At 39.2% G+C, this 24271-nt stretch overlaps 1 protein-coding gene across 2 annotated transcripts in view; it reads left to right on the forward strand.

The window, feature by feature from the left end:
* LOC131219207 (methylthioribose kinase-like) overlaps positions 1 to 18457 on the forward strand; it is a 53877-nt gene extending 35420 nt beyond the window's left edge. Inside the window, exons 5-6 of one of the 2 annotated variants that reach the window (XM_058214223.1) lie at positions 2361 to 2575; positions 9172 to 9296. In XM_058214223.1, coding sequence (XP_058070206.1) covers positions 2361 to 2575; positions 9172 to 9250 — 294 coding nt within the window. In that variant the 3' untranslated portion in view covers positions 9251 to 9296. Of the gene's footprint in view, positions 1 to 2360; positions 2576 to 9171; positions 9297 to 18110 lie in introns of those variants that run through there. The other variant, XM_058214222.1, reaches the window with a different exon arrangement.
* Positions 18458 to 24271: the final 5814 nt, after the last annotated feature.

Genomic DNA, 24271 nt, shown 5'->3' on the forward strand with positions numbered 1-24271 from the left:
CGTCGGAGGCCAACAAAGAGGTCTTGGCGAGTTTGTCACTCAAACTCTGAATCCCAATCCTACACAATGAAAGGGCTTCAGACTCAACGAACTCCTTATACTTACAAATAAGTAAGTGAGCCCCTTTCTCGCACAATCTGAAGATCTTCAATGTTGGCGAAGAGCCTTCAACTCCCTTGAACCGCAAGATGCTTCGATCAATGCTCCGAGGTTGTGAGGTTTAGGGTTTTGTTGTTCTTCTCTATTTAGATGATATGATTTAAACACATAGAGAAGATTCCCATGAGCTATGCATTCAAGAGTTCCAACACATGGATTTGCTTATGATAGGGCTGTTGGAAACTCATTGAATCCTAGAGTTCATAATTCAATCCAAGCAATGAAGATGTTGAGTAAGTGCTTGTGCCAAAGATTGAATGATGAACTCTAATGGGAAAGAGGGAATGAGGAAAACGGTATTAATTCTTGGGAAGAAAGAAATAATAGATGTTTTCGTGACGTGTCGAACTCTGTGGATGTTATAGTTTCTAGGGTGCATCTTCTCCTGTGTGATTGGGCTTCTAATGTTGTTAATCTTTCCTCTTGTAACTTTTCTCTTTTTTTTTTTCTAGTAGAGTGGTATGCTACCTCAGCGGGCCCTCTTCGCTGTTCTGTTTTGCTTCCTTTGCTTTTAATGAATTTTGCAATTATCTATAAAAAAATAAAAATAAAAATAAAAAAACTCTTGAAGCAACTCTCTCAAACTCTCTTAGATTCTAGCTCATTTTACAAGTAGCAAGCCATGTATATTTATAAAGTTGAAATCCCAACGGTAAAAAAATGGGTAGAAATCTGATATTGTTGATGCCATTGAACCTTCTTCGATTGCATCAACTTCTTACACAAGATATTCAATTGGGTGTAGGACAGATTCTGTCCGATCTCATCGAGCATCTTTCGAGGTCATTGACGTGCACTTCAATGCCATCGAGGGATGTTTCGATGCCATCAAGATTCCTTTTTTAAAAATACACAAAGGTTGTTAGACAGTTTTGTCCCTTGTTCGATTCCATTGATCAGACCTTCGAGTCATCGAGATTTGAATGTCGATGACATCGAAGGGTCTTCGATGTGCTCGAAGAAATTAGATTTTCCTTGAAAGCTTGCTGGACAAAACAGAGTTAGTTTCGATGCAATCGAGCTGTATTCGATGCCATCAATAACTTACTCTCGATGCCTTCGAAAAGGGTTCGATTACATCGAGGAGCACTTAGAGTATATTTGGATTTTGGAAGAAGTAAGCCCAAGGTCGATGCAATCGACAATTCCCAGCATGTTTTCATTTTGTTGCTTAACAATCTGGACATGTATTCGATGCAATCGAAGGATGTTTGATGGCATCAAAGATGTCCTTGATTGCAGTTCGATGCAATTGGCAGGACATATTTTTCCTGTTTTGTTTCATACTTCTTCCAATACTCAAGGTGCAAATAACTCAAACTTACTAGAAGATTTTTAAGTAGTTTTTAGGGTAAGTTGGGTTTTTATGGGGACATACCTGTCAGGGTTTGTTTTGGGTTAATGAGGCTTTTAGTTTACCTGTTAAGTACGATTGTATGCCTTCGTCTTTGATGAGTCTTGGGCTTGATGTCTTCAACTTAGGGCTCACCTGACTGACAGACTCAACACTCACGTATATTGACAAACAAGGGCACTTTCAACAAATTTAGCATCTAGCTTCTACCTTATGCGATTCTTTACCTCCATGCCTATATATATATATATATGTATATATTTGTGCAATGCTGTCACGCCCTGAGTTCGGCGAGCGGGCTCACCAAATTCCCGAACTCTGAACCCAGTTTGCAATAGTAAAACGTTTCCAATTCCAATTATCACGTCCCAAACTTTTACCCCTCAAACTAATGCTTTTTAATTGATATCTCTATTCATTCACTTTAGACTAGATGGCCCACATCATCATCATCGTCATCGTCATCGTCATTGTCATCACCACCACCACCACCACCACCACCACCACATGCAAGGGAACAAGAGAAGACATGCATTTGTATTTGTAGTACAATGAAAGCCACCTTATAAACAATGTTAATCTGCCTAACTTTATCCTATCCAAACTAGGTTACCATATTTTATGGACCCTGTTCCCCAGGCCACACCAATTAGGGCTGGGTATACAGTTAACCCCATGGATCAAAGTAAAACTGAATAAAATAAACCTGCATATAGTGCAGTATAGCCTTAATATTTTTTCTATCTAATATTCATAATTGTTTCTTTTCTCTGAAAACAGGACCACAAGTAATTTAAATAATGTATTTTCCCTCATGAGTTATTTCTAATAGCTTACTGTCATGCAGCTATATAAAAAGTGGATCTTGAGGACAATAGAAGACACATGGAACCTTTTTGAGAAGAAGTTTACTTCACTTTGGAACGATAACAGGGATGGGAATGGGGAGGCATATCTTGCGGCCATATATAACAACGCCGAGCTGCAGCTGCTTGTACAGAAGAAGTACATGAAAGATTTGTTCCATGACAGTCTTGGATTTGGTGCTGCCAAAATGATAAGGTGACATACTGCATACATCCTTGCATTTATTTTCTGTAGGCTTCTGTCTTTCCATTGCATTGGAGGTCATGTTCATAAAATTGAACTGAAATAAATTTAGCACAGGAACTGCCATGTTTGTTAGAGTTTATGTGGGATTGTTATACCAGAAAATATTTCGGCTAGCATTCTGTTGAATCTTTGGACAAGAAATAATTGAGCCTTTCCAAGAGAAATTAACATTGACTTCTTCAAAGATCATAAAATTGCCATTTTCACAATATTCAAATGTTGTTTATTAATATTTTACTGCATAGAAAGATTATCAATTCAAACCAGATTAATTATAGAGACTAGAGGCTCGGTAAATGTACAATATGCTTATACTTGCAAATCTGTATGTGTGGGTGGCACATGTTTCAGTCATCTAGAACTTTGAGCTGATTGGTCCCACCTTCAATGGGGCATACCCAAAAATCCTTCCAGAAAAGAAGGCCAAAGATTGGAGGGTTGTGATTTTCCAACTTTGGAGATTCTGTGCACAGTAAGACACTTCAGATCAACAGTTTGGATCAATAAACCATGGGTCCCACTCCCAAATATACGGAGGTGAAAGCATCAACCAACTGTATGATTCTGAGGTTCAATGAAGACTGAATATTTATTTATTTTTTTTAATGTCGAAGTCCTTGTTTACTTCACTTTTCTGACATTTCGTTTTTGGTGCCGAAACTTGATATATACTAAAGTTTGTGGAATTTTCCACCCAAAAAAATTTAATAATTCAGAAGGGTGCCTCTAATATGAATTTTGGGTGCTATGGTCAGTGTTGTCAAAATTCTATGATTTATGATTCACGATTTACGATTTGAGTCGAATCTTAAGCAAAATGATTTGAATCCCACCTTTGAATCCCTTTTTATATGAATCCTATGATTTATGATTCAAATCCCAATATAGATTCAAATTATACTTATTTTGTTCTATTTTACTCTTCCCTTGTCTTTCAATTTATGTTTTTAATTTGGTGGGGCTTTAAAAATCCTTTAGAAAAAAACATTTTAAAAAAAAAAGAGGAAGAATCATTTTAATTTATGATTTGTTACTTTTTAACTAGTTGAAACACGAAATTGATGTATGACTTACCTAGAATGTTTTTATGGACGGTTATGATCATGTTGACTTATATATATATATATATATATATATATATATATATATATATATTGTGGAATGATGGTTAGAAATCAAAATTTCCTTTTTCGTCGGTCTACGGAATCAAATGCCGCTTTTCCAATGCGATTCTACATTCAAGAAAGGTAACAAGAACATAAATTATTAATGGACCCTTGTATGCTTTTTAAGGAAAAATTCTCGAAAGACAAAGAAAGAAAAGAAAAGAAATAAAAAAGGAACGATAAGAATCATTTAATTTTTAAGTAATATCATGTCATGATAGTTTTAAATTTTTTTATTTTTTCTAATTTATTTATATTTTTAAAAAATCATAAAAAATCTTACGATTTATGATATGATTTGTGATTCGATACGATGCAACCTCTATTACGATTTGCGATACGATAACGATTTTGACATCATTGCTACTATTTGTGAATGTCCAAAATATCATCGAGTTAAGAGTGTTTAACCGTATACCCCAATTGACAGCACCAAGGCCATATAGTTGCATATGCAAGTCATATACTTGGTGCACTTCTATTCCAATTGTCGTATTAGTTGTTTTCCTATTTCTAGAAAATTAAGATTTCAATCTTTGTTCAAAGTATCCCCGATATTATCTGTATCTCTAGCTTGGAGATACCAATAACACTGCAAGTATAAGAAAATTCTAGGTATTGGTGAGATACCACTAAGTATCGCCAATGTATTATTATCGCCAATATTTTCGACCGTGTAAATACCAAGTGTTGCTTGTATGGCTAGCGTATAGACGATAGTTTGATAATGTCGTCAATGAATCGATATTGCCAAAATTTTGCTTATTAAAAATTTTTCCATTTCAAAATTTTTATGGGTGCATGGTTGTATGCAGTGTTCGAAATATCGGTATCACGCAATGTATCACACCCTTAGGATACAGATACATATCGGTTATCGCACGGGCTATATCATTTGTATCGTGTAATTTATCGCACTTTTTGGGAAACATGGGGAAATTGGGAAAATGGTTGAATTTTTCAATGAAATTTCAGGAATTATTAAAAAATACCTCAATACACACTTTTAAATTATAAAATCTTAAAAAAGAAATGCACATAATAGGTTTCCTTTGTATAGGGTCCTAATCTATGCGTTGTCTGATTGAACTAAGACAACTAACTATATTCAAATATGACGCATGATGGACAACTAATATGCCATGAAAAAAAGGATGGGCATAGTGGATTTCTCACAAACCTCATGGTGGGCCCCACCATGAGCCTGCTAGGACCATGAGGCAGATTCAAATCTCATGTGGAAAACACCATAGGAAACAATGATTCTTGAACGGCCACCATTAAAAACTTCTTAGGGCCGCACTGAGGGTGAACCTTGACTATGGGCCCACCATGATGTATGGATTGTATCCATACCATCCATCCATTTTAAGGGATCATTTTAGAGCACGAGCCAGAGAACGATGTGCGTGGAACCCTGATTGTGGCCCCACCCATTATGTGTTGTATCCACACCATCCATCCATTTGGAGAGACCATTTTAGGGCCTGAGCCAAAGAATGAGGCTGATCCAATACTCAAGTGGACCCTACTACAGAAAGCAGTGGGGACAATGACACCCACTTTAAACCACTTATGTGGGGCCCACCATGATGTTTATTTGAGATCCAACCTGTTGATAAGTTCATGTAGATATGGGCGAAGGGAACACACAAATATCAACTTTGAAAACTTCTATGGCCCTCACAAAGTTTTTAATGGTAGGCATTCAATCCCCATTGATTTGTGGTGGGGTCCACTTGAACTTTGGATTTGACACATTATTTCTCCTGATATAAAATAATCTCTCCCAATGAATGGATGGAATGGATAGACAATACATACATAAATGTGAGCCCCATTGTAAGGGTTGCACAATCTTGAGTGCAAAATCCAAACTCCTTACGAGCACAGATTAGGTGTTACTGTAGGGCCCACCATGATGATATGTTGTATATCCACTCCGTCCATTCAATTGTTCAACTCATTTTTGGATGTTGTCCCAAACATTAAGTACATCCAAATTTTAGGTGGACCACACCACATGAAATAGTGATGATTAAACGTTCACCATTAAACACATATGAAGGCCCACTTTAAGTAATCCGTCATGTTTATTTGTCATCCAACCCGTTGATAAGGTCAACCAGAAGTGAATGAAGGGAATATACAAAGATGAGCTTAACCCAAAACTTTTGTGGCTTATAAAATGCTTTTAATGATTATTCACTACTTTTTATGCTGTGGTTCACCTGAGATTGGGATATATTGAAGTTTTGGCCTAATGTCATTGAATGATATGGAAAATCTGATGGATGGCATGGATAAAACATATACAATAAGGCGTACCCACAACCTGTTGTATAGTAAGCGAAGTAGTTGTTGTACTGCACATCAGTGGCCTCGCTGGTGTATGTGTATGTACGTAGTAACTATAGAAAAAAGGATTAAAGCTCTGTGGGCCCCATCATGATGTATTTATTATATCTATACTGACCATCCATTTGGCGAGATCATTTTAGGACGTAACAAAAAACGACTCATATCCAAAGGTCAAGTGGACCACATCACAAATAGCAATGGGACAATGATTCCCACCGTTAAAACATTCGTTGGTCCCACCATAATGTTTCTTCTCCATCCAATCTATTCATAAGGCCACACAAACATGGATGCAGAGAAAAAACAAATATCAGATTGATCGAAAACTTTTGCGACCCCAAGAAGGTTTCAATGGTAAACGTTTATTCTCCCACAACTTTCTGCGGTGTGGTCCACTTGATCTTTGGATCTGTCTTATTTTTAGGCTCAGCCCTTGGAACGATCTCGCGAAATGGAAGAACAGTTTGGATATAACATTTACTTCACGGTTGGGCCCACAGAACTCGTCAACTCACCAGCCAGGTCACTGGTGTGCAGTACACCACCCGATCCGCTTCCATAAATGGCATCAGAAGCCATTTTCGTAGCAAGAAAGGTCCGGTCCTTCCGGAACCCTAAATCTCAAATCCCAAATCCCAAATCCCAAATCCCTATGATTTTGGCAAATTTTTGGCCGAAATCTCTATTTCGCAGAAAATCTCTCCCCTATTCGATGAAAGAAAAGGAAAATCGGGGTTTTTTTTCGCACTTACGGTGCACCACCACCTCTCGATCGAGTGGCCCACCAGATTCAGCTTCCATTCACACTCACATCTTTTGCAGGTACCGAAATCCCCTCTCTTACGTGGATTTCCTGCTTTTTGTTTCAATTTTTTGAGAATATTGCAAACCTGACATTCCCGGCCTTTTATCGTCGGAATTCTGTCCTCAAATGGTTGTTGGTTCTGTAATGTGCGATAGTATCACTAATATTGAGAATTTTGCAAAAAATCGTGCGATATTATGCGATATATCGCACGATACAAAAAATTCTTTTTTAAAAAACAAAAAATTAATTTCTTAGACTTTTGATGGGTTTCGTCTCGCTAGCCAGCGATAACGGTAATATCAGCCGATATATCGATATTGCAAACACTGGTTGTATGTAGTGTCCAATTTGTCGACAATAATATCGCGATATTATCGTTATCACAACATGAGCGATATTGAGAATACAATCTTTCGTTTCCTTTCTAGTTATCAACGATTTCTTGGCGAAATATCGTGTTTTCGATATTCTAAAATATTGATGGACATTTGGATGGAAGGTTGGATGGATGGACTGATTTCTTATGATGGCACATGCTTTTAGGCCCCATTAAATGAAAACTTGTTAGTATGGATTCATTTTGCAAGTTTTTTATTCGTCAATGCAAATGTGTATTTTGGCTTCTCTCGAAGCTTTACTAAAACATTCCAACGTTTTCCCCATGTTTCTCTAATGTTTCCCCTCATTTCTAGTTATTGGTGATATTAACAGCAATATCCATATTTTTTCCATATCCCTAGCAAAGCGAAACTTGTCGCGATACCAATACTTCAAACACTGATTTCAATAGCATTTGATTATGTAATTAAGATTGCTATCAAGGAGATGTTTGCACCAATTAACAAATAGTTCAAATCCTAAAAGGATTCCTATGTACCTAAGTGTATATATAGCCCTCCAGGCAAGTCGTATGAACAAATTTAAATGATTGATTAACACGAAATAGAATTCTATTTGAGGGTTAGCATGAGTTGCTCCAAATCATGCAGTAGTTGCTCAATTTATCATAGCATGTGTTGCTTAATCTCATTTTGTTGGTTCAACTATCAACTTCATCATTTGATTTATTAGTAGGGGTGTACATCGAGTCGAACCGAGTTGAGCTGGCCTCAACTCGACTCGGCTCGGCCACTAGCTGACCCCAGCTCGAACTCGGCTCGGCTTGGTCCTCGAGCCTGACTGGCCAGCTCAGCTTAGTTCGATCAGCAGGTCGGGCCAGTTCGAGCCGAGTTCGAGCCAAGTTCAAGCCAAGTTCACCTATGCAGCATTTTCACAAACACATGGACTGCACCTTCAAAATCTCACTGTATGTAAAACAACAACAATGGTTTTACAGGTATTTTATCAAACACCTTCTAAGCAACATAAAAATCAAGAAAAAAAAAAGGGTATTTGTTTCATATACATTCCTTGCCACCGGCCACACTTCGTTGAGTCATTTCATCAAACACTTGCTGAGCAACATCAATATCAAAGTAACCGAGTCACTGAATTGGATCAATTTGAGTTCGATTCGAGTTGGGTTTGATCCGAGTCTAGTCGAGCTGGGGCCAGCTCGAACTCATTTTCGAGCTAAAAAAATCAGCTTGACTCGGCTCAGACTCAGCTTCGAACTGAGTCGAATCGAGCTTTTTTGAGTCGAGTCGAGCTAGCTAACCGAGCTAGCTCGGTTCGTGTACACCCCTGTTTATTGGTTTGATTTGGTCATCTAAGAAGGCAAACTTTTGATTCCAAATTTGTTCTTTTTGATTTAGTTGCTTCAGAATTACCCAAAATACAACATTCTCGTCTAAGAATGGTCCAATACACCTTTAAATACATTGTCCAAAAAAGAACAGTATATTTTGTGAGTTTCCCATTTTTTTCCCCATCTTTTGTTTTTCAATAATTTCTTGGAAAATTTTGGGCAATATGGTCCAGTACACTCTTATCCATCCATATCATATTGGTTTTCAGCTAGGCCTATATACCCATCAATATTCATATTTAGAACTGTTATCGTAGATTAGCATAAATTTGGATAGTATTTGTAAGATAGTAGATTAGCATAAATTTGGATAGTATTTGTAAGATAGTCTAGAATATCTTCTAGATATGCATGTAGTTGTGTATAGAGTTTTGCATGTTATCCTCTTTTGTGTATAAATACAATTTTACATCTTAATGGAAATGCACAATGTTATCGTTTGAATCTGCGACTGCACCTGTAGGTGCTCAGATACCTTCACCAGTGAAAAACAAAGGACAATGGGTGGCGCCGATGTTGGCCAGGGACCCTCCGATGCCTAAGTTAGGTGGATATAGATTTATCACAGGAATGGGACTTGAGTCAGGAATTTTTTATCATACCTTCCTCCCAAGACAGTGGGTATATTTATAGGGTGCATTAGGTGGCTTGCGTATCTTAATAAGATTTGTCGGATATGCTGAAGGGTCCGAATTTCAATGAGGATCTGCTGTTGAGAATATCGCCGAGTCCGCCTCAACCGGTGTGATCTTTGGCTAGGATCTTGTTGGATTTGTCTTTGCTCAGTACGATGTGGGATTTTATCTGAATATTCCTCGTCCGAGGTTGGGATCGACTCGGGAGCTCAATCCTATCCCCGAGCTCTACCTTCACGCCGTTCAGCTCAGCAGGTGAGTCTTTCCTCGGAGCTCATTTCTTGGGTTGCTCCTGAGAGCTCAGCTTGGCTCATCTATATGGTCGATACGTTGGTGGTTTGGGGAGCCCGTTCGGGCTATTCTTTGCCAGCGTCGCCCTGGTCCTCCCATGATGTACATGTGCCTAATGTAGCAGGTCAGTTCGGTTTTCCCCATAACATGCTACATTTTCTACAACGTAGTTCCTAATTCTAACATGGTATTAGCGCAGGTATTTGTTCTTCACCTCGGCCTTTAATCACCATTACATGATCTATCCACCGATCCCCGACGACTAGAGTGCATCTCCAGTGGATCTCTCAATGCAAATCTCTGCAGTCAACATATTTCCTTCTCCCATCTGTTGCATCTCTATGATTCTTGTTCTCCATGCCTTTGCCATCATGCTCTAGAGATGGGGGGGTCATCCTGGCCATTGATCCACCTGTCGTCCATTGTATTGACATCAATGATCTTCTCGAATGAAGCATTGCGTTGTTCTAATCACGCAGATTTCGTCCTACAAATAACCATCTCATTACCAAACTGTCACTGCATCTTCTCCATCGTCTCAGGTTAGATTTTGCCACCACCTCCAGTTGCATGCTACAAACCATCTGCAACCTAATTCACAGCCCCTGCTCTCGCCAGATCTGCACCAGCAAACCTGTTGTTTTTATCTGGAAGCTATTGCCAACCTCAAACCCATCATGGATCCCTGAACCCATCACTAGCCCGGCCCCATCTCTGATTTGTGACCCACTAGACCACCCATCATCACCATCTTCATCACCTGCTACAAGAACCTGTCACATGCTAGGACCCTGTTACGACGACCTTCGACCCACAGTTGCAACCCCACGCCGGTCATTGCTCATGACCATTAGAACCCGACTTCAGCAACCACCTCTGTTGACGTCGCTAGATCTGACAACATTGGCTTCAATGGCCCCAACCGCCATTGTCAGCCACCATCTAGATCTGGTTGATCTGATTCTTAGTTGTTTTGTAAAACCATTCAAAAGAAGAAGTGGAGTAGGTTTCCTTTGCATACCGTGCCCCTTGAGTGCCCCCCAATTTTCCACACTTTCAGGACATTTTTGAGCCCCTTTTAGCTTGCCATCTAAAGTGTTCTCTGAGGGTACTTGTCATCAGTCCAGTACTTGAACCCATCTACCTGTTTCTGCCACCAAAGTTGCATCTTTCTACCACCTCCACTCTATAAAAAGTGTGCCATGCATTTTCAACTGGACCTCTTTTCTTATGTGCTGGGACTTTTCTAACCGGACATGTTACTGTGCCAGTCCCTTCTTATTAAGACCTACTTTATTGCTAGAATATTCTAAGAGCCACCAGAAGCACATGCAATTTGAATCTTAACCATCAGTAGTGTTGTAGCCATTGGAAGTGCCTGTAGATCCTTTTGCAGCCACTTGAAGAGCCAAACTGTTCACATCCCAGTATTGGTCTCAAGCCAACTATTGAAGTTTTCCGTTGCTGCTAGCCACTTATTCTACCTGTTCCTGCTCAAGATTTTTTCTTAGAAACTCATGTTTTCTTTTTCTAGTATTTTTAGTAAATATTGTTCATGCCTTCAAACTCAAGTTACTTCTTAGAGCACCTTGAGCATGGTATCCAAAAGCGGTTATGTAATGGCTCTTACATAATAGTAAAGGTGGGTACCATTGTGCGTTGTGGGGCTGTTATGGAAAAGTGGCCCGTGACGGCCTGTCACGCAAACCGTTACAGTTTTTATAATTTGACTGTAATGGCCTGTATTGTAATGGTAATGACGGTGGCCGTTCTGCCCACTGCTATTGTTATTAAACTAGGCTAGAATATCTTCTAGATATGCTACAGTTGTGTATACTGTCGTACATGGGTTTCCTCTTTTGTGTATAGGTTTACATCATCATCATCTTCTAAGGAAAATCTCAACTAATTGGGGTATATAAGAACAATGTAGTCTCTAATCCTAACAAGAACCATGCAAGATACTGATGTTGGTAAGTTTCGATATGGCAGTGATACTTCCCCGGGGTATCAACAGTCCCAATACCCTTGGCAAGGACCAAAGGCACTCATGACCCCTTTTCGTGATCATCCAAAATGCACAGTAGTAGGCCAACCTCACATGCAGAAAATCTGACAAATTGCGTGATGGTATCAAAGATTATATTGGCGAACTTGATACCAATGTTTTCCAACAGTGGCTTAGGTTCACAAAAAGCTTTTTCCAGTTGTTCTAGTCATCCGAGGATATCAACTTACAATTCACGGCGTTGAATATCAAAGACTCGGCGCAACTGGTTTGATGCTTCCAGAGTCCAGACCTAACATGTGACATATTTTAGGGAGTCTGATGAACTTTGGTCTCGAAGAGTCCAATGGGATTGTGTTTCTGCCCTTGATAGGTTTGTATATGAAACTTTATAACAGAGTATCAAAATGATTCTGTATTAAAAGCCTATAGGCCTGTTATGAATTGGAAGTCCAGCTGGAAACTTGGAACTGGACTTTAGGTTGGCAACGAATGATCTTAACCTATAGTTGCACAAAGGGTAAAATGAAGTGGTAGCAGCTTCAGGTGCAGCAGGGAAGCTTCAATTGTGAAATATTAGCTAGTATAAAAACTAAGAAGAGGGAGTAAGAGCCGAGTCTGCCGCAGCAGGTTTGGCGTCTGGTTAGCAAGTATATCAACCGTATTCCATTCTGGATATTACATCAATCTTTATAGTATTATTTACACTACCGTGTGGCTGTGTATGAAAGAGGTATCCACAGGGTGTGTATATATCGAGATCAAATTGAATTTGAGCTTCTTGTGGTATTTAGTGTACTTGTACCAATTGGCTGCAATATTTGTTTTTAGCCTTGCATACTGCTGGACAACAATCTTTTCCATACAGTTGTATATGATAGATTATATGATTGCCAAGTGGAATTGGAGGTTTTCTTTTGTGCACCATTATGAATTCTATATAGGCATTTTCATATTTAATGTAGCAATTATATATATAATATTCATGGCCTATAAACAATCCATATCTATGAACTTTCATGATTTCTTATGATGAATTTGAATTGAATGAAATTTGTGGAGATGATTTTGGAAGGGCATCTTCATAGTGTGATCCCTTTATTGGATCTCATAACCGGGTATGTGGATCTGATTTCCTGCAAGTAAAATTTATGCTTTCAGTTCGTGTCAATTTGGCATCAGAATCTTTTGGATTTTCTTTTTCCCCAAATTTTCTAAATAAATATTTATGAATATGCTTTCTTTGTTTGGTAGCAATATACACATTTATGAATGTGTATTTTCTTATGGATTTTCTTTTCACTTTATCTTTTTCCCCAAATTTTCTAAATAAACATTTATGAATATGCTTTCTTTGTTTGGTAGCAACACACACACACACACACACACACACACACACACACACACACACACACAAATTTTCTAAATAAACATTTAGAAAATTTTCTTTTTCCCCAAATTTTCTAAATAAACATTTATGAATATGCTTTCTTTGTTTGGTAGCAATATAGAAGAGACCAACAAAATAGAAACACTTTGCCCAATCAGGCACTGAAACCATGGTTTCCAATGACTTAAATTAGCTTCATTTTCACTTCGGGCCAACGTATCATCAGTGGAGTTGTCAAACCTGTGAAACAAACTGGCAAATACACAGAAAACTTGTAGGCATAATAAATATCGAGACTAGTCACAAATCCATTTTGAGAATGAAAATCCAATGGATGGGTAGCGAACAGTCAAAGTCAATTTCCAGGTGGAAATAGTTGTGTAGATTGAATAATTGTGACTCTAAAATGCTCTCTTCCCCAAAATCCAAGCGTCTAGGTGACGGAGAAGGGGCGAGGCACTTTCTCCAGCTGCCTCTACAAGTGGTCTCTACTTAACAGGGAGTAAAATCCCTGGAATAGGATTTTTAGTATGGAAATAAACAAAAGAAAATAAGCAATAGAAAGTCAGAAGTTGCTAATAAAGAAAGGGATGTGGTGAGTACTGCACTGGGAAGTCCATCTCCATTGTAGTTTTCACTCAATTTGATGGAGGGTCTTGACTTGCAATGTTCTGAGAGGTATTTGAGATTTGGATACTTAGAAAGGAAGATTATCATCATCATCATCATCATCAGTATTATCAGTTTTCAAAATATTAGTATTGCGTTACGTATTGCATCCTTGGGATACAGATACGTATCGATTATCACACGGGATATATCGTTTATATCGAGTTATTTATCACACTTTTTTAGAAACATGGGAAAACATTGGGAAAATGGTTGAATTTTTAAATAAAACTTCAGGGATTGTTAAAAAAGACATTAAACACACATTTTTAAATCATAACATCTCAAAAAAGAAGTGCACATAGTAGGTTTCCTTTGTATAGGGTCTTAAGCTATATGCTGTTTAACTGAACTAATGCAACTATACTCAAATTGAATGCATAACATTTAGAGTGTATGTGATGATCATTTCATCAAACACTACTAAATACATCAAAATTAATGTCAATTAACAGTTGGTTGAAGGGAAACTAAACAAAAAAGTTAATATTTTTAATATTTTTATTAATTTTTAATTAAAAATGCTTTTTATTTTTTGAAAATTGACAAGGACTTAACAAATTGGTAGATCAGTCCTCATACATGCTTGATTCCATGTTTGGAGTGCAACATTGCAAGCAATTTGGGAGAAATTGGGAAATTTTTTATTTTTCTCCAAATCGGATCGCTTAGACTCAAATTTTGAAATTAGAGTGTATGTGATGATCATTTCATCAGATACTCATAAATACTTTGAAATTAGTCTCAATTAACAACTGGTTGAAGGAAATTTTTGAAAAAAATATGGCGAACATGAAAAGCCAATGGATTTGGAAATCAAAGCTCAAACTCCATTATTTTTCATGCAAAACATGAGTAATCAATGGATTTGTAACAATTTGATATCAATTTAACATAATTTCAACAAAAAAAAAGGGATTGGAAATTGAAAATGCTCACTGGATCGAACACGTGGGATATATCAGCACTACCCATGCATTTCGTATCGCACTGGTGGGATACAAGATATATGGTGGGATATATCGGCTGACAGTGTTTCCATTGTTGACGAAATATCGATAATATCGCCGATATTATCGGTGTCGCTAGACCGGCGATACCGAAACACCAAAAATTCTCGTTTCTCTTCCTAATGTCGACGAAATATCAGCGATATTTTTTTATTTTATCGGAAAAGAAATAGTTACTAGCAATAACTCTCCCTACTATTTAAAAAAAAAAAAACAAAATAAATATAGAAAAAAAAATCTCTATACCTTTTTTTCTCAAAATCTGCCTGCGGGAGTGGCTTTCGGATGGATTTGGTGGGCCAATCACGGTTGATAGCGCCGGATTTTTAGAGGCAAGAAATCTCCCTTTTTTTTTCTTTGAAAAGAATAGATTTGAAAGAAACCCAATTTCGGCGATGTTGAAGGGGATTTGGGTTGGGATTTGAAAAGAAGAGAAATTTCGGGAGAGATATTCGGGATTTTTAAAAAAAAATATATATATGGAAAAACGATTGAAATCATCGTTTGAGGTTTTCCAGGGAAGATGAGCGAAAGGGTAGCGGATTGACTGGTGTACCACATACTAGCGTAGTTGGTGTGGGTACGTGTCATGCAAAGACGAGCGCTGATGCTTCTCGAGCTCCGAGTTGTACGAACGGTTCAAAGGAGATTAAAGTTAAATGGGCCCCAAAATGATGTATTTAATACATCCATATCGTTCATCCATTTTTCGAGATCATTTTAGAGCATGAGCTAAAAAATCATATCCAAAGCTCAAATAGACCACACCAGAAATAGTAGTGGGGTAATGATTTTCACTGTTAAAACATTTGTAGGGCCCATCATAACGTTTATTTTCAATCCAATATGTTCATAAGGTCAAAAATGCCTGGATTAAGAGGAAAAACAAATATCATATTGATCTAAAACTTTTGTGACCCCCAAAAGGGTTTCAATGGTATACGTTCAATCCCCCACTGCTTTTTGTAGTGTGGTCCGCTTCATCTTTAGATCTGTCTTATTTTTCGGCTCAAGCCTTACTATGAGCTTGTAAAATGAATGGATGGTTTGGATATAACACATACCTCATGATGGGACCCACAAAACTTGCTGACGTCAATACACCAACTATCTGGTGCACCAGCCAATCTGTTTCCAGGCTAAAGCTCTTTTTGAGAGAGTGAACTCGGTGCGACGTCGACTTTAAAAACGGTGGTGCGGCCCTCACGGTGGGGCCCACCTTGATGTATTTATTTTTTATCCATGCCGACCATAGGTTTTTACGGATCATTATAGGACACTAGCCCAAAAATGAAGCAGATCGAAATCTTAGCTCGACCATATTTTAAGAAAGAGTGGTGGTTGAACCTCCACTATTAAAAACTTCTTCGGGCCCACAGTAATGTTTTTATAATGTTTATTTGTCATCCAACCTGTTGATAAGGTCATGTAAACCTTTATGAAGGGAAAAGAACAAATATCAGGTTGGTCCAAAACTTTTGTAACCCATGAGAAGGTTTTAATGGTCAATACCACTGTTTCGTATGTAATGGTCCACCTAAGATTTGAATTTGCTTCATTTTTGAGATTATACCCTAAATTGATTTTTTAAAATAGATGGACGGGATGGATATACAATAAATATATCAAGGTGGGCCCCACCATAAGTGTCGTACTGTCTTGCGTCAGGCTAGGGCTGCACATAATCTACTCTGCTACCCTTACACCACTGCGAGTCAGTAGGCTGGGGCTATTATTATTATTATTATTTTCATCCCAGCAGGAATGAGCTATTAACACTTGTTTAAAATAATACAACCATTAAATTTATTCATTTTAACCGTCCAATAAATGTCCACCAATCTCATACTGAAATAATAAGGTATGATAAAGTTTGGGTCTACTCAAATAACTACACTGAGTACTATAAATTGGACGGTTTAATTTGATTAATTGTATGCCACGTGTGCAGTTTCTCAATGCATGTGTACTGTCCGTGTCACACAGTCACAAACACTTTGCCAGTATTTAACCATTGATGGAACAATGTGTCCCTAATCATGGGGCCTACCTTAATGCCATGTATTCTTTTTACAATTTTTTATCCCTAAATATGTAAATATGTGTATTTAGGCATGTCTTAAAGTTTCACAGAAAAATTTCATCACGTTTCCATGTTTTCTCCTGATTTCCGGTTATCAGCGATAACGATATTATTTCTTTATCTCCGGCCAGCGAAACTTGTAGCGATAACGACAACTCGAACACTGTCGGCTGATATCGTTGATATTTAAAACATTGATTATTATTATTATTGTTATTGTTATTGGCTTGATTACAATCAGCGGACAATGGAATAAATTGCATAACATTCAGGCAAATAGTTGAACACTTGGGTATACTTGGGATGATAATCACATTCGAGATTATTTGGTTGAGCCTTTTCAGTGCATTGATGCTATAAACTCGAAGAAAGGTCAACCTATTCAGAACCAGTTAGGGTGCATTGACTTCAAAATAGATTTTTAGTCATATATAAGAGGATGATCCGTCAAATAGTGCGAACAATTCATTTTGACTGACCTTCTACTTCAGAATTTAATTTTCTATTAATACGACATAACTAGTGTATGCTAGAAATGTTCTACTATCATATTGGCCTTTCTTGTAGCAATTAGGGTTGGCTTTTAAATGGAAGATTAGTAGAAGTTTTACCATCAGCTGCCCGTGTCTACCCTCTTTTACCCAGGCTCACATTGGTGACACTTAAATGCTAGCATGGTACCGCTCGTTACTAAACCCTATGCCAACCAATAAATGCAGAGTCTGAAGGACTCGCAAGCTGAGAGTCATGAAGGGGCAGTTTGGTAAGAAATCTCTTCTGAGTACAAGGCACACACACATGCATGGTATTCCCTCTGGTCAGGTAGTATTCCCTCTGGTCAGGTAATAGGCACATCACTCACTTTCACTCTGAAGCACATATGTGCCACCACGTTCATACCAGAGGTGGAGAGGACATGATCAAGTTGAAGACTGCGAAGGGATAGTGAGGAGCCATGGATGAATACAATATGATCTATAATACAATGAAAAATATAAAGGAAAAGAAAAAGAAAAAGAAAATAGAAATTTTTATACTCCTAAGAAAAAGGATCTAGATTGAGTTATTAGTCGCAGTTCCTTTGGAAGATTTGTTTCTGGTGGACAAACAGATTATTGGTCAGCCTGTTTCCATTAGAAAGAACTTTGTAGATATGTTTTCAGCAAAGAAATGGTATTTATTTGCATAAATCCAAAGATGTTGGTTCAAACCTTAGCTTACACTGCCAATCCTTTTTATCTTGTTTTAACTTACAAGTATGCAACATAACTCAGCATCTGATTTTCTAAGATTTGTACATCATCCGTGATTTGCAGGAGAATAGTGGGTGTAGCTCATGTTGAGGATTTTGAGTCCATTCAAGATGCCAGCAAACGAGCGTATTGTGAGCACCGAGCTCTTGAGTTTGCAAAGAGGCTTCTCAAGGAACGGCGTGGATTCCAGTCCATCAATCAAGTTGTTTCGGTCATTCTGGAAATGCCATCTTGATTAGCATGTCTCAGTTGTTTAGACTTGCTTTGGTTCAGTTTTCGTACTACGGTTGGGTTTTGTTCGGGGATTGCACTACCCCATTCCCGTCAATATATGTAGAACCTGTAGCTTTGTTTTACATCAAACCATAGATATTTTAATCCATGGTTTTCTCATCAGAAATTGGAACCCATTGATTGATTGGCAGTACTTGTTAGGAAACACGAAAATGCACGATTAGGATCATGGAAAAATTCAGTCTACTGGCTCAGTAGAAGTTTCTCTGTACACTTGCCAACATGTGGTGCGTGCGGAGATCAAGTCCATTCAGCACGTAGGGCGCATTGCGAGCATGCCATAGTTGAAAAATCAGGCTAGTCCACTTGTCAATTTGGCCACACTTGTGTTCTTTTTTTTTTCTTTTTTTTTTTTAATTTCTTTTTAATTTTTTTTTTTAATGTTGGTAACAGTGTGCCCTACCTAATGAATGGCCCTGGATCTCATGCAAGTGGGCCCTTTTGGCATGTGTTTCATGAAAACCCACAGTCCATTGCAGATGAAGGTCTACACTTGGCATTTCTGGAGCCTCTCTATTCAGGAACATGCATAGAGAGGTCTAACCTGAGATGTATAGTCAGATTTATCAGAGGCCTCCATGGGGGTGGACCTTGGTCCAGTCTGCTGGAGCAGGGAAGGCGCATTTGGCTCCCAATGCATGAGATATTGTAATTCGGGCAGTGAATCCAAACCGCTCATTTAGTGGGTCCTATCCTGTATGGTGTATGGTTAAAAATCACATCAAGTGGAAAGTTCTAATTAATAGACCTTCCTGCTGAATCATCAACGTTAATGATTTTCCTTTGTGCCGTCCATTTCCAAGTGGTCAGTAGTTTGATGATATTTTCTTTTGAGGGCCTTAGTTCGAAAACTAGAAAACTCGACTACAGTCGATGTCTAGCTGGGTCAGGTAAGAAAATAAAAAAGACTCGACCTAGTGTTAAACCAAATCCACTCAATGTTTAATAATTAAATATTAAATAGGTAATGTATTTAAACCTGTTGGGAGCAATAACTCCGCCGAAATACCATGGGCGGCTAGTGGGAAACGGATTGGCTACTCCCCCTGACACCAGCCAATGGCTGGTGGTCGGTGCTCTGTGGGCTCTACCATGATGTATGTGTTTCATCCACCGTCCATCTATATTTACAGATCATTTTATGGTATGAGACAAAAAACGAGCTATATCACAATCTCAAGTGGAGCACATTACAGGAAAAAGTGTTGAATGAGCATCGACCATTAAAAACCTTTTGGGGGCCATAAAAGTTTTGGATCAAGCTGATCTTTGTTTTTTTTCCCTTCATCTGGGCCTGTATGACCTAATCAACAGATTGGATGTCAAATAAACAGAACAGTGGACATTAGGAGGATTTTAATGGTGGATATCCAATCACTATTGTTTTCCTGTGTTGTGGTCCATATGAGATTTATATCCCTCTCATTTTTGGGATAAAGTTCTAAAATAATCTGTAAAAATGGATGAACAAAACGGATGAAACACATACATCATGGTGGGGCCCACAGATCACTGACCACTAGCCACAGGGCTGGTGGCAGGGGAGGAGTAGCCAATCCGTTTCCCAGCTAGTGGGGGGACGCGGATTGCGTACTACCCCCGCTCGTCCCTAGCTCCAAACGGGCAGTTCTGTGGGCGGGCCCACCGTGATGTATCTGTACATCCAAACCGTTTATCCCTTTTCTTATATTATTTTAAGGCCTGAATACAAAATTGAGGCATATCCAACGCTCAAGTAGACTACACCAAATAATAAGCTTGGTTGCATTAAAATGCACAAAGCATTAAATGTCAGTTGCATTAAATGCAAGAGTCATCTATGGTGTGGTCCAGTTGATCGTTAGATCTGCCTCATTTTTGTGTTCATGCCTTAAAATAATATGAGAAAAGGGATAAATGGTTTGAATGTACAGATACATCACAGTGGGCCTGCCCACATAACTGCCCGTTGGGAGCTAGGGACGGGCAGGGGTAGTACGCAATCCGCGTCACTGATGGGGAAAGGGATTGGCAACTCCCCCTGCCACTAGCCCGGTGGCTGGTGGTCAGTGCTCTGTGGGCCCAACCATGATGTATGTATTTCATCCATGCACCCATGCCGGTCATCTATTTTTACAAATCGTTTTAGGGCTTGATTCCAAAAATGAGAGGCATATAAATCTCAGGTGGACCACACCACAGGAAAATAATAGTGATTGGATATCCAACATTAAAATCCTCCTAAGGCCCACTGTACTGTTTATTTGACATCCAATCTGTTGATTAGGTCATACACACCTAGATGAAAGGAAAAGACAAAGATCAACTTGATCTAAAACTTTTATGGCCCCCAAAAAGTTTTTAATGGTCGACATTCATTCAACTCCGTTTCCTGTAATGTGGTCCACTTGAGATTGGGATATACCTCATTTGTGGTCTCATATCCTAAAATGATCTAGAAAAATAGATGGATGGCATGGATGAAATACATACATCATGGAAGGGCCCACAGAGCACCATCCACCAGCCATTGGCTGGTGGCAGGGGAGTAGCCAATAGGTATCCAACTAGTGGTAGTAGCATGTTCATTCTCAAGGCATTTTTTAATAACAAAAAGTGGCTGATTGGGCCAGTGACAGGGCTGAGTGATGCCGAGTCCTATTGGCTGACTCAACTGACGCTGGCCAGCAAGTTTCTATGTAACCTGGCTCGAGATCTTGCCAAGGTAGGGGCAACACCCTTATAGTCCTCTTTGGAGGTCTAAGAGCATTTTTAAGAAGAACTCTTTAACTATGATTAATAAGCTGCAATGGCAGTACACCATGGATATCTCATCCATCAAATTTTGGGACCCGTTCCTTTTATGATGTTCTGGTACCTAAAGACTTTGGAGTGCCAAAGTTTTGAGAGGTATGGTGGTAGCGGGCACACTACTGTACACATAAGGCTTTATATGGTGATCTTGATGTTGTGATAGGCAGTGATGAAGTATTAATTTGCCTTTTCTAAATGTTTTTGAAGAATCACGCCCTTGAATGATAAACTTCAATTGATTATCGCTAGATCGGGATATGGGAACAACTTTTCTAGGCTTTTGTTAATCAACTTCAAAATGACATTAAGGAGAGTATATTTTACTTCCCTAGAATAGAGGAACAATGAGTCTCAATCGGCTAATGTTGAACATTAACAGGGTATGGCCACTAGAATGAAAACTCCCATTAATGATGATAAAATTTCTTTGGCCATCTGCTTAGTAAATCTATGCATCTCTGGATAATTCATATCCATATGCTAATTTTACTAAATCATTCGCGCAAGGGGAATGAGTTGAATCTAGAATAAGGGTTGGCAAGATCTTCCCTTGTTCTCATAGGTTGCCCATGAGAAAGAGTAGGGTTGAAGGAAAGATCAAGTGTGGGAGGGTTAATAAAAATGTTCCCATTGTTGGAATTTTAGCCTGCGGAATCACACAGATCTAGATCTAGGATAGCAATACAATGACACCAAGCAAACACAAGAGAACGTACAGATTTAATGTGGAAAACCCTTTTGGAAAAAAAAAACCACGCCACAAAGCGACATAATTCTACTATGAAAGCATCAATTACAAAGAGGACTTACCTGATTCAAACAACCTCGAATCTCACCCTTGCTACACCCTTTGATAACCCTAGAACCATTTAGAATACCTTTATGAAGCCTTAGAATGCCTTAAAATAGCCTTAGGGACTCCTATTTATAGTTTAAGAAACTTCACTTTCGCACCCTTTTGAAATCGCTTCAGATTTTTACAATCCGCAAAAGATCCGGACTCGAATCTGCGTAACCTCGACTGGTCGAGCCGAATCCTCGACTGGTCAAGGGACCCCATCGACCGGTCGAGCCATCCCCTCAACTAGCTCGACTAGTCAAAGGAGGGCCTCAACTGGTCGAGCATCACGGACACCCAAAAAACGAGCTTGTTGGACTTTGAGTCGAGCAGTCCGCTCGACTGGTTGAGCAACCCAGAAGATTTAAGACATATTCTCTGACAACAATCTCCATCATGTCTTGAATCTTCAAACATGTAACTCTTTTACCTCTTCTCTTATCTCTGCATCACATTATAGCTTCTAGTGCACACTCCGTCCTTCTTTTCTGCCATCGCTAAGCCTAGAGAAGTTACACAGAACTTGAACTTCTTTGCAGGAACAATCTAAGTGAACATGCCTGCCGGATCTGAGTCCACGTGCCCAACCACCTTTGTTCCTGTCTTCTCAAAAGGAAAGACGTAGTCTTCTTACTATCTCACCGCTACCCAATATTGCTTGCCAGGGTACTTGCTCACAACACTGATAGCCTGTGACATAACCGATCTAATCCAGACCCTGACATACACTACCAACCACATTCAAATAAGGCTCATGAGATATCCTGTTTTTCCTCATATGTTTTGAGACATGTACTGAGGAAAACTTGAGGAGAGACGCGTAGGGAACGCTCTCCGGCTTTACCTGGCCCATCACATCCTTGATTAATACTTACATATAAGGTATTCCTCCTGTGATTACCAAAGCATACTCCTCTTTTCAGTCTCAACGCCGAGAACCGTCTTTGCAGCTCCCCGATTCTTCATCCTGAATGTTCCACTTAACCAAGTCTTCAGTACATTGATTTTAGACATGTCATAATCGGCGATCTACATGTCATCAATTCCTAATTTACCATGAAGGAATCAAACAACTGCCTAGGCGACAGGTCAAACCACGACCTCCTGCAAAGTCTTTTCTCAGCCCCTTTAACTTTGAATCACTCTGGTTGCTTCATGTAGATCTGCTCTTCACTTTCCCTTGCAGAAATGCAGACTCGACATCCATCCTTCTAGCTCAAGATCACATTGGCCAACCAGCGCAAATCATGGATCTAATAAACACCTGTTATACCGTCGGTGCGAATATCTCTGAGAAGCCGATCCTTTCTCTTTAAGCATAACCCTTTGCTACCAACCTCGCCCTGCATTTATGTTGTATCCTCCTGAAGATTCACCTGCATCCAATCGCTCTTCGGCCCACTGGAAGCTCCACCCACTCCCATATGTCGGTCTAGTATAACGAATCCATCACATCGCCCATAGTCACCTTTCACTTCTCAGCACCAAGCTCACCTAAAGCCATCTGAATAGAAGATGAATCCCCTGCGATATTGGAGTTGTCCATGTACCTCGCCGATATCCTGTGATCATGTCATGTGATTTTTCTCACAGGTGGCTGCTCCACATGCTCTGTATCTCTGTCCGCACGTCTCGGCCTTCTTCCCTGCCCGCTCATGTGGCCATGCCCAACATGTCACACATGTGCAGAGGTGGAATCTGTTACATCCACTGCAGCTCCACCTTTTGAAGTGCTCCCGATAAACTTGTACAAGTTACCGAGTCATTGCAATTTCATGATTACCTATGCCTCCTTAGATACCTTAAGAGCACCATCAATATCTGTATACTTGCATCATTTTACCTCAAGTACACCAAGAGAAATCAGATTCTGCTTCAAGTCAGGAACGTGCTTGACATCAGTCAAGGTACACTCTACCCCATCAAACATCTTAATGCACACCGTACCAACAGTCACAACATTACAGGCAAAGCCATTGCCCATAAACACTTGTCCACCATCGCACTCCCTGTAGCTGGCGAACCAACTTCGATGATGAGTCATGTGAAAAGATGCCCCTGTGTCTAGCATCCACTCGTCCTTACGATCATCGTATGGCCGCCTGATAATAGACATAGACAAAACATCACCATCACATTTACTCGATCCATCTGATGTGGCAGCGTTGGCCTCCCTGTACGAAGCCTCAGAATCTTCTCTCTTCGATTTAAGATTTTCACAATCCTTCTTCCCATGTCCTACCTTCCCACAGTTCCAACACTCTACCTTTCCTTTGCCCTTGTCCTTGGATTTGGACCT

The sequence above is a fragment of the Magnolia sinica genome, chromosome 11 (genome assembly GCF_029962835.1).
Source record: "Magnolia sinica isolate HGM2019 chromosome 11, MsV1, whole genome shotgun sequence".
NCBI lineage: Eukaryota > Viridiplantae > Streptophyta > Magnoliopsida > Magnoliales > Magnoliaceae > Magnolia > Magnolia sinica.